This window comes from Littorina saxatilis, linkage group LG3, assembly GCF_037325665.1.
Source record: "Littorina saxatilis isolate snail1 linkage group LG3, US_GU_Lsax_2.0, whole genome shotgun sequence".
Classification (NCBI taxonomy): Eukaryota; Metazoa; Mollusca; class Gastropoda; order Littorinimorpha; family Littorinidae; genus Littorina; species Littorina saxatilis.
In genome coordinates this window covers 32,328,601-32,344,164 of record NC_090247.1, presented here as the reverse complement: position 1 = coordinate 32,344,164, position 15,564 = coordinate 32,328,601, and the positions used below count along the sequence as shown (strand labels likewise).

The 15,564-nt window shown below is 38.1% G+C and overlaps 1 protein-coding gene across 2 annotated transcripts; it reads left to right on the top strand.

Moving 5' to 3' along the window:
- The first annotated feature begins 1,913 nt into the window (after positions 1–1,913).
- LOC138962170 (5'-nucleotidase domain-containing protein 1-like) lies at positions 1,914–14,904 on the top strand. Of its 2 annotated transcripts, none has more exons than XM_070333894.1 (12): positions 1,914–2,348; positions 4,213–4,304; positions 4,757–4,828; positions 5,183–5,328; positions 6,719–6,801; positions 7,080–7,182; positions 8,084–8,258; positions 8,834–8,922; positions 9,356–9,474; positions 10,074–10,319; positions 11,354–11,528; positions 14,049–14,904. In XM_070333894.1, exons 1-12 carry the CDS (start codon positions 2,040–2,042, stop codon positions 14,141–14,143), a joined length of 1,704 nt encoding a protein of 567 aa, XP_070189995.1. In that variant the 5' UTR covers positions 1,914–2,039; the 3' UTR covers positions 14,144–14,904. The 2 variants fall into 2 exon arrangements, with proteins under 2 accessions (XP_070189995.1, XP_070189996.1); XM_070333895.1 differs by having other exon boundaries at positions 1,915–2,348; positions 5,183–5,295.
- The last annotated feature ends 660 nt before the right edge of the window (positions 14,905–15,564 follow it).

Genomic DNA, 15,564 nt, shown 5'->3' with positions numbered 1-15,564 from the left:
TGAGGCGGCACTGTCACGCCCTCATTTTTCAACCAAATTGGTTGAAATTTTGGTCAAGTAATCTTCGACGAAGCCCGGACTTTGGTATTGCACTTCAGCTTGGTGGCTTAAAAATTAATTGATGACTTTGGTCATTAAAAATCTGAAAATTGTAAAAAAAATAAAAATTTATAAAACGATCCAAATTTACGTTCATCTTATTCTCCATCATTTGCTGATTCCAAAAACATATAAATATGTTATATTTGGATTAAAAACAAGCTCTGAAAATTAAATATATAAAAATTATTATCAAAATTAAATTGTCGAAATCAATTTAAAAACACTTTCATCTTATTCCTTGTCGGTTCCTGATTCCAAAAACATATAGATAAATTATGATATGTTTGGATTAAAAACACGCTCAGAAAGTTAAAACAAAGAGAGGTACAGAAAAGCGTGCTATCCTTCTTAGCGCAACTACTACCCCGCTCTTCTTGTCAATTTCACTGCCTTTGCCATGAGCGGTGGACTGACGATGCTACGAGTATACGGTCTTGCTGAAAAATGGCATTGCGTTCAGTTTCATTCTGTGAGTTCGACAGCTACTTGACTAAATGTTGTATTTTCGCCTTACCCGACTTGTTATTAAATCATTTCACCGTCATGTCACATACGATAAATTAATCAACCGGCCATAGCTTTTAAAACCAACTTCAAGTTATGATGATACAAATCACACATCAATTAAAAGCAATCTAACAATTAAACATGGTAGTCAGTAACGCTTGCCTACCACCTCTTCTTGAGAAACTTATGATGTGAAGTTCACACAGATCAAGGAACTGTGTCATCAGTGAATAACATCCTCTGATATGTATGTTATTGTATGTGGGTGTGTGTGCTTTTTATATTTAGTCAAGTTTTGACTAAATATTTTAACATCGAGGGGGAATCGAAACGAGGGTCGTGGTGTATGTGCGTGTGTGCGTGCGTGTGTGTGTGTGTGTCTGTCGGTCTGTCTCTGTGTGTGTGTAGAGCGATTCAGACCAAACTACTGGGCCGATCTTTATGAAATTTGACATGAGAGTTCCCGGGTATGATATCCCCGAAATTTTTTTTCCTTTTTTTGATAAATACCTTTGATGACGTCATATCCGGCTTTTCGTGAAAGTTGAGGCGGCACTGTCACGCCCTCATTTTTCAATCAAATTGATTGAAATTTTGGCCAAGCAATCTTCGACGAAGGCCTGACTTCGGTATTGCATTTCAGCTTGGTGGCTTAAAAATTAATTAATGACTTTGGTCATTAAAAATCTGAAAATTGTATTTTCTTTTTCAAAAACGTTCCCAATTTACGTTCATCTTATTCTTTATCATTTTCTGATTCCAAAAACATATAAATATGTTATATTTGGATTAAAAACAAGCTCTGAAAATTAAATATATAAAAATTATTATCAAAATTAAATTTTCCAAATCAATTTAAAAACACTTTCATCTTATTCCTTGTTGGTTCCTGATTCCAAAAACATATAGATATATGATATGTTTGGATTAAAAACACGCTCAGAAAGTTAAAACGAAGAGAGGTACAGAAAAGCGTGCTATCCTTCTTAGCGCAACTACTACCCCGCTCTCTTCTTGTCAATTTCACTGCCCTTGCCATGAGCGGTGGACTGACGATGCTACGAGTATACGGTCTTGCTGCGTTGCATTGCGTTCAGTTTCATTCTGTGAGTTCGACAGCTACTTGACTAAATGTTGTATTTTCGCCTTACGCGACTTGTTTGTTATCCTCTGTTTCATATAGTTCGTCCCCCACCATTTTCCTTGTCTATCTTACATCTTGTCCTTGAGATCAATCTGCCTCATTTCTGTTGCAGACGACGCTTGTACACCTTTATGACTTTCATACTCGCAAGATTTTTTGCCAAGAGTGACTTCCCTCTGTGATCAGCCACACATTCTTTCGTTGCTTTCGCTGTATTCGAATCGTACTGTTATGGCGGCTGTGCTAGGCATGTCCAACGAATGACCACGCTGTGTTATGTGTGCACATGAGACGCCATTGTCTTACTGCTCTTGGGCAGATTCCGTGCAAATCCGAGCAGTATTTTAACCTCGGATGTCGTCTGTCCAAGACAAGGAGAATTGCCTCCCTTGCCTATTGTTGCATGTTGCCGCGTTTTGAGGTTCAGAGGCGTCCCCATCACTTCGTATTTCGCGGATTGCATTGCAAGACAGTTGGAATGGCTGCTAAAGGAAGCTTGACAGCGAAAGGCTCGATCAATTTTCAGGACTATGATGCGTACGGGTTTGATCTGGACCACACGATCGCCAAGTACAAACTGGTCACGTTGTTCAACGTAAGGCGCTTGCATTATTGTTTATACGTATATGTTGCGACCCATCTTGTCATCGGCGTTTTTCCGGAAATGACCTGCGCTTTGTTGGAATTCCAACAATGGCCGCCATTGTAGGAATTCCAACTTTGCGCTACGCGATTCTAGAAATGTACCGCGCGCATAGTGAAAATTCTGCTCTTTCTTAGAATCATAGAATGCGATGTAAAATGATACAAGTCATGTTGGCATATGATGATCCTTGCGTTTTAAAATGATCAATGCTTAGTCTCAAAAATGCAGATGCATTGTATAACGCACCAAATCAACCGAATTACAAAAAACAAAGACACTTTTGATAACCTCGGCGGTCTGGAACAACACAGATCAACGTCACATCCCACTCGACCATAACACACCAATTTGACGTAATTTTTAACGTCACAGTTTCAAATCTTACATTTTACAACAAAAATCCCAACACAACAAGAGTGTTCCGATATAACTTCTCACTGGTAACTATCGATTGTAATGATTTTATTAAGTCTTAATTGATTATTTATATATTAAACTCACACAGTCTCTCTGGACTGCAGAGACAACATTACTTCCCTTTACTGACTGAGCCTAGGCTCTTGTCACTGCCTTGTAATATATAGAGGCTCATGAAACGTAATGTGAAAGTCTGTGTGCTATCATGATGTGATCGATTGATTGTTGCAAAATTTTGATTCAAATTAAAGATGATTTCAGCCCGTCGTAAAAAACTAACACTCTACTCTGAAAAAAAGAATTGTGTTCAAAATAGATCAAGACCGTGCAACAGCAACTAGCTAGCTGCATGCGCTGACTGTCAGAGAATTGTTACACAGTGTACCCCCCCCCCCCCCCCAAAGCCCGGACCAATTCAAGACTTCCCCTGTATAAGACCTTGCTTTTATATCTTATTCATGACCTGTGGAAAAGGGTATACTTTTTTGTGCCAGTCGAAGGGTTGCCATTTCTAGAACGAGGCAGCTCGTTTCCGGAAATGCGGCGCTTTGTTGGAAATCAAATGAGGTTTCGGGAAATCCCGATTATTCCAACTCTGCCCCGGATTCTTACTTCGTGCCCAACATATATATTATAGCTTAATTAGTAGCTAGGACATTTTTTGGGCTACGAAAACAAAGAAGCAATGAGTGAATGACTAGACCTTACTTTCATGATGATTTTTCTCAAAATGAAAGCTTTGAATTCAGTTGATACAGCTATGTTTTATTAGTATTTTTCAATTTTATGCAACTGCAAGTTTCTTTCATTAATTTTATGTTTTACATGTTGGTTAGAACTGTTAATTGTTTGCACAATGAAATATTCACAATCAAGTTTGCAGTGCATGTTTCTCGAAGGCCATGAATTAATTGATCGTTGTGCTATATCCCGCCCACTATAGCTCCCCTTTCTTGTAGGTGAAGAAGTGTTAAGTACGACAGCAATTTTTATACGTAATATATAGTATATCATATGGTTAGTAAACTATATTGAACATTTGAAGACTGAAGTGACATTCATTTCTATGATAAACTGGTTAAGTTAGAACACTAACTGGTTAAGTTAGTGTCACCTATGATATGCACAATACAGCTGTGATCCCAAGCTAATCTACAGACACAGCAAAGAAGAACAATTAATTCACAGTTTAACATTGTTGACCTCATCCACACTCGTGTTTGTATACTCCTTTCCAGACCAGATAACGATCGAGTTGTATATATATATATAAGAAAGTCTCTGCTGACTTTCAATTGTTTCTTTCACAATTTCTGATGTTTTACATACATGTATACAGAAAAAGAGTTGTTGCACTGGGGTGTGCATACTTTTTCAGTAATTCTATCATTTTCAGGTTGCTTATGACTGTGTTACCAATTTCCTGGTGAACGAAAGAGACTACGATCCATGCATCAAGGAAGATCTGCTGAAATACAAGGACTTCATGTATGTTGCTTTTTTTGTTTTTGGTTACGGAAAGCACATGTATGTATATATACAGAGGTACATTTATACATTAATAATAATGTGCTGTTTATTACTTGAAAGTTGAATATTTCACTTTCTGATTCCCAGATGCACATTAATTATGTCAGCCGTATCCACCAAATGGTGGACTGGATTGTGAAACCAAAGAAAATGTCTGCACAGTTTGCTTAATATTCTGATTTAAATAATTGTTAATATACTGATGAAAGTAAGTTTACTAATAATTATGTGTAATATATCAAAGTTATAATATTAATAGGTAGAGCCACGCAGATACTATGGCAACGCCAAACATCTATAAGATTTTGACTGTTTCAAACGAGAGTGATTTCTAGACAAATAGCACATTACCTGAGCCCTGCAGCTAAAAAGAGTTTCTTCTGATGGTATTAAAAATCGTTGTTGTGCAGATGCAAGGGACTCTTCCTGGATGTGTCAAAAGGCAACGTTATCAAGCTTGGAAATGACGGAACGATACTCAAGTATGGATATTGTTGTTGTTTGTGAGATTTTTTTGTTTTTTTGTTTTTTGTTATATGTTTTTAGTCAGTTTAGACTTGACTTGATTCTCAGCTATCCCCACCTATAGATGCTGAAACTCAAGCACATTCACAATTATTTTCTTTTGCTTACTTTCATTCTGAGAGTGAGATTAATAGAAAGTGTCTCAATGCGCAGATTAAAGAGCATCTCTTTTACAAACACACATTCATGCACACACTTGCAGGATATATAATGATCAGCACTTTCATCATGACTTAATGTATCCATTGTACATGTACCAATCAATGTTCTTTTCCTTTTTTGTGAGAATTACTTTCATTGTAAATTTTCAGAGCAACACACGGAACACACCTCATGTCCAGAGAAGACGTTCAGAAGGTGTACGGCAAAGACATGCAATGGGAGATGACAGCCACAGTCAGAAAACATCTCCGCAATACAACATGTATGGTTCAGGGTCTTGCTAACAACCCAAGAGGTAGGGTAGGGCGAGGGAGGAAGAGTTAGGATGCTGCGTGCACACATTTCCAAATTATACATGTATGTGTGTCCATTCTCTGTCACAGTCTCTGTCCTGGGAGGCATTGTCATCTTATCAGAAGCTGTCAAAATTTGCCAACAAAAGCCACTGAGATGATTTACTGATTATTTTGTCCGAAGAAGGAGATTTTACAAAGGAAAAGAACACAGGCTGTTGGAGCAAAAAGGAAAAATATCACACTGAAAATGACAGAGGATATAATATGATATTGAAAATCTAATACTATTGTCAGATTTGTTAAAGAGTATCACGTATTGCTCCTGGCAGAGGATATGGTATTGACAATCTTATACTGTTGTCAGATTAAGTATACATTTCTTAAAAAGTAACAATACTCCTGGGCTGAATGAATTTGAGAAGTATTCTTAAGTGTCACTTCTCAGGGCTGTTTGACATGTTTTGTCCTGCAAATGAATTCTTTTCACCTCATACACAAAAGTTACAGCACTCCATCAATCCACCTTCGTCATACCGTGTGTGCCATGCCTGTTTATTTATTTATCAATGTTGGAGGCTTTTTTAGCCAGAGATAAATATTTCTTCATGCCACAACCTCCTCTTCCACCCTTATCCTAACCCTATATTACAGACAAACAAATATCACAATAAACTTATCTTGATGGAATTCAGTTTTCGTTCACTCGCCAGGAAGTCATTCGCTTGGCTTCCTGGCGAGTGGGCGAAAACTGAATTCCATAAAGATAAGTTTATTGTGATATTTGTTTGTCTGTTCACTTAAAAGAGCGTTGGGTCAACATATTTGTGACTGTAACATAATTTTGTCAATAACAACGTTCCAACAACTTACCTTTCTTGTTTTTTGATACTGATGAACAGTGTTTTGCTTTTTTTAGCTGACATATTGGTGATGCAGTTCTCTGTATACTTTTGAACTAACGAATAGAATCTTGTGGCTGAACTAAACTTGCTTGAAGTGTAATTGATAGTTCCAGCTGCGAATGACACAAGTAAAGAAAAACTGGCAAGAAACCTCAAATCATAACATTTTGAAAATGTGCATTTAACATTTTTCAGATATTAGTAAGTGAAAGTTGATAACAAGCTAATTAGACGCATTCATTAACTTTTTAGAATAACCCTTTACATAAATTCATATGCGGTCTTCAGTTAATGGAAGTTGATATTTCTCCATCAAAGTAATGTACGTATTCCATAACTTTGTCAAACTTAAAAAGATGTTTTTACATTAGTGTATACAGTATCCTTTTCAAAATCTAAATGAAAAGGCTATTTTCTGAGAAAAAAACAACAAGATTTCTATGTTTATTCTTTGTGATTGTTATTGCTTGTGTGGTATGTCCTGCAGCTGAATACCGATTCTTTGAGAACTACTTTGACTGTCCCGGCCTGGTGGCAACAGCAAGGATCATTGACAGCATTGATCAGAAGGTCAGTTTTAACATTGTAAGAACAAAAAAAAGTTGGCAAAACTCCATAACTTAATCTTCCAAATCACAAAACTTTGCAATCACTTTGGCAAAAAGTTCCAGTATTTGATTCCTTGCATGACAGTCAATGAAACTTGGTATTATTTCAAACGGATAGCTCCCTGTGGCATGACTGAAAGCCCCAGGGGCTCCGTGCACCTGGACGTGACATTAGGTCAGTACCTTTAAATTGTGTGTTTATCAGCATTTGTTTATTTTAATTTTCAATTTTTTTTCCAGAATGAGTCCTTGGATTTGGCAGAGAAGGAAAAACTGTATTCTAAAGCATGGAAAGACACTCTTGACTCCTTGCATAACATGTACAGCCCAAAGAACTTCTCAGGTAAAATATTATTTGACCTTATGAAGGTTTGTAGACATGCATGTGTACTTATTTGTCTAACATTGCAGTGCCGTAGCACAGCTCCTAAAAGTGGTCCGGCCATAAAAAAAATAAAAAGGTACTTTTCCCGGGAAACGAAAAACGTGAACTAAGGTAGATAACTCAGATGTCTCTTCAGTGCAAAACGCGATGGCTCAGTGGATCAGTAATGCGTCTCAGTCGGTGCATACGCAGTTTGCCTTTTAGTTTTACTTTAGATTTAGATCTATAGTCTTCACTTGTGAATGTCAATTAGTGACAATTTCTCGCTTAACGCTGTCATTGTGCGATCTAAGTCACGACCCCTCCTTCCTCCTAACACAGCGCTGAAGCTTATGAAGACGATTTTTTTTTTTTTTTTAACAAAAAACTGGTCCGGCCATGGCCGGAGTGGCCGGTAGGGCTGCTACGGCCCTGCATTGTGTCTGTTTGGTAATGGTTTTGTCACAACTTCTCGCACATTTTTTATTCCAATTTTGTCCCTTAGAAAAGAGTTGCAATTGTCACCCCCTATAATGTAGTACAGTTTCTGATCTTATAATTATGTTCATGCTATTATTGATTCCTACTTGAGGTTATACTCCTGAATGCATGTTGCAAGTTTTCTGCAATTTTGGGGTGAATCAAGAAGATTATAGCCTGTCCTTGTGCTTGTTTTCCAAAGTTTTTGTTGTTGTTTGTAATGCTTACGTTACATTTCAGTGATAGGATCATTGTTTAGAGCATGTACTAGCTTCTCTTATTTCGTAAAGTGACATTCACATACTTTTTCACCACAATGTGTAATGGAAATGTCTGTAACTTGACATATTTGGATGAACACCATTATGTAGTTTTCTATCTTTTCTTCTGTTTTGCACAGCTGAGAAGGGAGGCTACTTCCAGATTGTCAGGAATGACCCAAGCCGTTTTGTAGAGGAGTGCAGCGCTGACATTAAACGCTGGCTGAAATCTCTTCAACAGCCCGGCAAAATTGTGTTCCTTCTCACCAGTTCTCAAATTGACTATGCAGAATGTTTGCTGGAAGTGTGTTTAGGGTAAGCACAAGTTCTGTAATGAAGTTGATCTTCCCCTAAGCTGGGGGTGAGGGGGGGAAGGGGGAGGTAGCTTCCTTGGTAGAGCTCTAAACGTGCGATCCTTGGTCCGAGTCCTAGCGGGGACAGACATATAGGTCAACTATAAGTGTGGACTGAGAGACATTATATGTCCCACCCCTGTGCTGGAGCCAGGTCATGTAAAAAACCTGGGTCATTCTGCCAGAAGTGCAAGTAGCTGATTAAACCCACCCACACACACATACACGCATGCACACACACTCAAACACACACACACACGTCTGTGGAGTGCGGCTCTTGCATGAGCTTGGTGCATGCTACACTAGCTTTCCACCGGGAGGAAGTGGCTCAAAATTGTCCTCAATGACACGGTAATGTAATAATTAAATGAAATGAATGCTCTTATGCAATATCCCCAGCATCAGCTAAATGTAAAGACCAAACTATGACTCATAGTATGAGCTAGCAAACTGATTTAAAAAGGAATTAAGTACTTTTCCCTGATTTAGAGGAGTTTTGTTTTGTTTTTTATTTTATTTCTTGTCGCGTGTTTTCAGGAAAGAATGGCAGTCTTATTTTGACATTTCACTGTTCCATGGGCGCAAACCTGGCTTTTTCACAGACGGCAACCCTTTCTATGCACTAGGTGAGAGTATTATGCCTTTTTTTAAATGTCACTGCAGGGAGAAATGTAATTGAAATTAGAGGACTGGGCATTTTTTCCAAGGCCACGTACCAAGAGGGGATGGGTTGAGGGATGGTGCATAAAATAATCAGGATTTTTGTTCTGGATTCATTGTTTTGTTTAGCAACCAACAACCCAACCATGAACTTGTTGAAGCCCCCCCTTAAAAAAAAAACCCACATAAAACTAAATCATAAATTACAAAAATAGAGTTTGGGGTGCAAACAGTATACATCATTACATGTATGCATGTTTTTCTCTGACAGAAAATGATGAAACTGAAGTAGAATTATTTTTAAAATTTTTCATATCGAATAATGAATATTAATAAATTATAAAAAAACAAAGTTTAGAGTGCAAACAGTACACATGTATGCATGTTTTTCTCTGACAGAAAAAGAGGAAGAAACTGAAGTAGTTACAGAACTCCAGCGAAACGGCTGCTACAGTCAAGGCAACATTGACGACTTCAACAAGTTCATGGCCAAGGAACTTGGAAAAGAAGACCTCAAGGTAAGACAGCTTATTAATGTCAGATACTGGCGGCTACACATACTGTCAGGCTTAATTACTGTCCTACTCCATGTATTTTAAGCAAATAAGGGTACACCCATGCACACACGTATACACAGATGGATGTAGAGGGACAAGAAAACAGTTGTGCAACAGCTGAGCTTGGAAACCCTTTGCCACGTTAAAACTGATGCTGGAAATCAAAGCATGATGTAAATCTAACTGAAAATGTCATTAAAAGGAGTTAAAAAAAATGATCCTTATTCTTTCTCCGGGCTTGAGAGAGTGGCCTGCAGTTACCTCCCTTGAAGGTTTTGATCTTGAATGACAGTGGAAGAGTCTATAGTGTGAATGCAAGACAGACAAATCCACACTCACACACATGTACACACGCACATGATTACAACCACACATACACACTCACACTCACACACACACACACACACACACACACACACACACACACACACACACACACACACACAATTTTTAACAGGCAGCATGAAGGGGAGAACAATAAATCTGGTGAGGCTCGGAGAGGATGCTACAGATGTTACAGATAGCTAACTGGGCTTTACTGTTTTTTCTGCTGCCTGCAGGTTGCCTACTTCGGGGACAACATATGCTCGGACAGTTACCCCTCCAAGCACTTCGCCAACTGGGGCACAGTGCTTGTACTGGAGGAGATGGATGCAGAGGGGTACCTGTGTTCTGACGGCACGGTGCCAGGCCACGAACAGGATGCAGAGGGGTACCTGTGTTCTGACGGCACGGTGCCAGGCCACGAACAGGATGCAGAGAATGAGGACACAGGCCGTGGTGTGAAGAGAAGAAAAGTCTTGGAGGTATTTAGAATATGTCTCTGTACAGTTAGCTTTCTCTTTTGTTGTTTCTACAATGGTAAACCTGCAAAGGTCTTGGAGATGAAACGAATAAAGAGGCGTGGAAACAAATGAACATTTTCTGTAGAGGTGTCTGTGTAAAGGTTTATCAAATGAGGGGGTTTTCAGGTATTTTTATTCAATTTTTATAGTAGCAGCAAATGAGGGGGTGTTCAGGTACTTTTATTTAATTTTTATAGTAGCAGCAATTTGTTTAGGTCTCTCTCTCTCTCTCTCTCTCTCTCTCTCTCTCTTTCTCAATTACATCTCTCGCTCTCTCTCTCTCTCTCTCTCAATTACATCTCTCGCTCTCTCTCTGTCTCTCTTGCTCACTCTCTCTGTGTCACTCAGACTCTGTCTGTCTCTGCCTCTCTCCCCTCTCTCTCTCTCTCTCTCTCTCTCTCTCTTTCTCTCTCTCTCTCTCTCTCTCTCTCTCTCTCTCTCTCTCTCTCTCTCTCTCTCTCTCTCTCTCTCTCTTTCTCTCATCAAAGACAACTTCGCAGAAGACAGAAGGCAGGCGACGAGAGACCTGAATGTTTTGGCGGCAGTTGTGAGACTGTACCTGGGCTGATCTTTGACCTGCATTGTTAACAGCTGTTAAGAGATGAGTGGTAATAATGAACAAAGACCCCTGTGTGACGGACATGCAACTCCCTAGCGCTACACCTGTGTTCACAGACTGACTCGCTATCGGACTTCCAGTAGCGAGAATTTTTTGCGATCGTGCATGTTTTGGTATCCAGAAAGCTTTGTACTTCGACATCCCAACCCCACAACACCATTTCGCTAAAAACCATTGTTTCCGTGAATAAAACATTCTGAATCTGATTCTCTCTCTCTCTCTCTCTCTCTCTCTCTCTCTCTCTCTCTCTCTCTCGATCACGATTAGTTGATTAATCATTGTGCTGTTTAGTCAGGTAGTCGTTTTTCGTTGTTTGCTGTTTTTACACTCACAGTTCATAGCATTTTACACTCATATCTCCTTCTGACCATTACAGCACAGCTCATTGGTCACCCAAGAGGAGATGGACTACATGTTGACTGACTTTTGGGGTCCATTTCTAGTCCACCGCGAGGGTAAACCCAAGGCTCCAGTTGAAATGAACACATTCTGGGGAGATGTCATCGGCAAGTATAGCGATATTGCTGTACCCAGCCTGGAATACTTGGCAGGTCAGTTTGGTTTGTATGGATTAAATAATTCTGCTTTATTTGTGACAAATTATGAAAAACAAGAAAGGTACGTTAATGGAATATTTAATTATCGACAAAAGAAACATTAACTAGAATCCTTGATCTATTGATCTTAAACCCCATGCCTCCCATAGCGCCCGATATTCCCTGCTCAAGACCCATTATGCAAATCCCGTTAATGACTGCTATAAACTATTCTACCTATGGCACATATTTATTTTCATTTGTACCATATTCAGACCTGTTTACCCTTACGATTTTGGCGTAATTTATTATGATTTTCTGCAAAAAATACGCCATTCCGCTATCCGTGTCAAGACTACGATTTTCATAAATGATAAAAATGTATAAAAAAAATTATAAAAAAATAACTTTTTTTTTAATTGATTCACATGTTTGGCATTGTTTTTTTTCAATGGCAAAATGGGGTGAAAAAGCACAGGACTGACCAGAGATCATGTCTGTCTGATGAGACGCTGGAGAGCCTTCTAGTGGTGAAGTCTCGCCCTCATTCATTCGGCAAGCGCAAGTACAGTAGAGAAGCGCTTGACACACTGAAAAAGGCCTACTACGAGCACCCGTCGCGATATAACCTTCGTGGTTGAAAACGACGTTACACACCAAATAAAGAAAGAAAGTACTATGAGCAAAAGAAAAAGAATCAGTGATGCATGTGCTTTTGATGTGATCTTCTTTAAAATTATGATGACTACAAAAACTGACTGATGTGTTTTGTTTGTGAATGATGGATATATGTGCATGATTGCGTTTCGCGGACACAGTTGTCATGTGCGTTGTAATTGGCGACGAATGCTGGATGATTACTATTTTTGTGCCAGGATTACTATTTTTGGGGCTGAGCATTACTCCAAAACACTTATGGGGGTAAACAGGTCTGCATATTTCTGACAGGTTTGAGCATTTATAATTTCAGTGGTTCAGTGATTATTTTGCTACGATTCTTTATTGTTTGAAATTAGCAGAGTTACTTCCCATGTCACAGGAGGCAAGAAATGAGTGTGTGTACAAGGTGCACAACAGACAAGTAAAAATGAATGGTGATTTTCAAAGATGATAGGAAGTTAACTACAGTCAAACTTGTCAAAACGAACACCCAAGCAACTGACCAAAAGTGTTTTTTATAAAACTGTTGATGTAGAGGAAAATCCTTCGGAGGGGTCATTGAGGGCCACTTTAGGGGTCCCTTTTGAGAGGTGCATGGTTGCCAGGGCAGGCTTGACTGTATTAATTTAAGGAGAGATGGACCTATGTGTTAGTTTTAGTGGGTGGATGGGGGTCTGGTTGAATAAGAATGGGTGCACCTGGTAGTTTTCAAGGTATTTTCATTCTTCTTTACACGATTAGGTCCTACGTGGAAGAGCGGCTGAACTGTTCTTAAGTATGGTGTACAATTAACTACAGTGTGCTGCAAGATGTAATGCTATTCAGCACTATGAAAAGTAAAATGTGTGGTGTACCAGGAACAAACATGTAAAATGAGTGTGCGTATGTGTGTGTTTTGCCAGCACACTAAAATAAAAAGTTTTGCACTACGAACAACGACATCTAAAAATGTCTTTAGATGTCGTTGACTAAGAATAAAAGAAAGAAAAAAGAGCTTCACAAGAAATCGCAATATGCCCATGTTCAATTCTTTTCAATTATTTTTTTTCTCCAAAGTTAATGACTTTATTTACAAGTATTTTTACGATATTTTGTAGAGAATGTTTTCAAGATGTCACTCTATTCTTTTTACATTTTAGTCAAGTTTTGACTAAATGTTTTAACATAGAGGGGGAATCGAGACGAGGGTCGTGGTGTATGTGGTCTGTGTGTGTGTGTGTAGAGCGATTCAGAGTAAACTACTGGACCGATCTTTATGAAATTTTACATGAGAGTTCCTGGGTATGATATCCCCAGACGTTTTTTTCATTTTTTCGATAAATGTCTTCGATGGCGTCATATCCGGCTTTTTGTAAAAATTGAGGCGGCACTGTCACACCCTCATTTTTCAATCAAATTGATTGACATTTTTGTAAAGCAATCTTCGACGAAGGCCGGACTTCGGTATTGCATTTCAGCTTGGTGGCTTAAAAATTAATTGATGACTTTGGTCATTAAAAATCTGAAAATTGTAATTAAATTTTTTTCATATAAAACGATCCAAAATTACGTTCATCTTATTCTTCATCATTTCCCGATTCCAAAAACATATAAATATGTTTTATTCGGATTAAAAACAAGCTCTTAAAATTAAAAATATAAAAATTATGATCAAAATAAAAATTTTGAAATCGATTTAAAAAGAATTTTATCTTATTCCTTGTCGGTTCTTGATTAAAAAAACATATAGATATGATATGTTTGGATTAAAAACACGCTCAGAAAGTTAAAACGAAGAGAGGTACAGAAAAGTGCGTTCAGTTTCATTCTGTGAGTTCCACAGCTTGACTAAATGTAGTAATTTCGCCTTACGCGACTTGTTTTGTTTTTGTTCAGGTGTACCCCTTGACCACGAGTTTGACAGTTTCTGCGGGAATCCAAAGAACACACTGGGCTTCCATCCGGGAAGACCAAGTTCTCTGTTGCCCTGAAAACGTCTCAGCATTTGTTTTGTTAGGCTGGTCCTTTTTGTGATTTGTTGCATTGAAACCACTATGTGGCTAAATACATGTACGCGGATAATTTGATTTTGCAATCCCTGAGTCAGAGTGTCTGAGTGTTTTTTGTGTGCGTATCTTTGTAGTTTGTGTTTTGTCAGTATGCATGTAATCTTCCAGAAACTATTACTTAAAAATGTTTAGTCTTTTTTACTTTTTTCAATTCTCATGCCTGATTATTGCAGTTGTTGATTTTGGGCTGAACCAGATCCTTTTTTTTCATGTTTGTCCGATTTTGTTACTTTGAATTCTATTCAGTTTTTGATATTGTTTTGTTTTTCAATTTTACATAGATTTTGAAAGCAACAAAACTCTGTTAAGGCAATAAACTTAGTTCTTTAATCAATGTGAATTTTTAATGTTAGTGATAAATAATGTTTATTTGATGATTCCCCCTCCCCCCCTCCCCCCTCTCTGTAAATTGAATCTTTTTGTCACTTTTTCATGACATTTATGGATTCTTCACCACTTAGAAAAATCATGCCTTTTATGCAATATACATTTTTAAGAACATTTGCATTGGTAACAAAGTAACTTAGTTTCTGCTTGATCTGTGTGAACTTCACATCATAAGTTGTACAAGATGAGGTGGCAGGCAAGCATTACTGATTATAATACTATGTTTGATTGTTCTGTGTTTTTTTTAATTGAATGTGACATGAGTGTAAATTTATTTAATAAAAAGAAGAAAGTAGGGTTCATTAATTTGTTCCATTTCTTGGTAAATGTGGAGGGTGTGTGTGCCTGGTTGTGAGAAATTTAGTATGATATGTGTGTGTGTGTACGCATGTCTGAGGAGAGAGAATGGCATACATGTATAAGAATAATGTGAAGGACCAAAACAGATTTTGTTTATGTGCTTTTGAGAATTGAATGCACACCTGTCGCTGACAATCAGGGGTGCTGCAATATTGCTAGACAGCGAAGACATGTGACTGTTGCTGCATATGTTTTGTATGGGAGACATCACTGATTATAATTGAAAAAGTGTTCAAATAAAAAACGTTCAGAAAAGTAGCTTTAATTAATTACTGAAAAATGCTACACCTGGGGTCATTTCTCATTCACTCCCAAATGGGCAGACGAAAAGAATTGTTAGTCAACCCCATTTTTGGGCACAAGGAATTTGTTTCAATAGCAGGCACCACTACCTATGAATTGAATGTAGACCATGTGACGCAAAATAGCAATCCAAACAAAAGCATGATTATTTTTATGTATTACTATGCGGAAGAAAAAAAATCAATGAAGTTTTCAACGATTTTCTTTGAACTTTATTTTTCAATGACTGTGATAATGTCACGCTTTTGGACCTGACTCTGAGAATGACCCTGAACAAAATGAAAGTTCTTTTA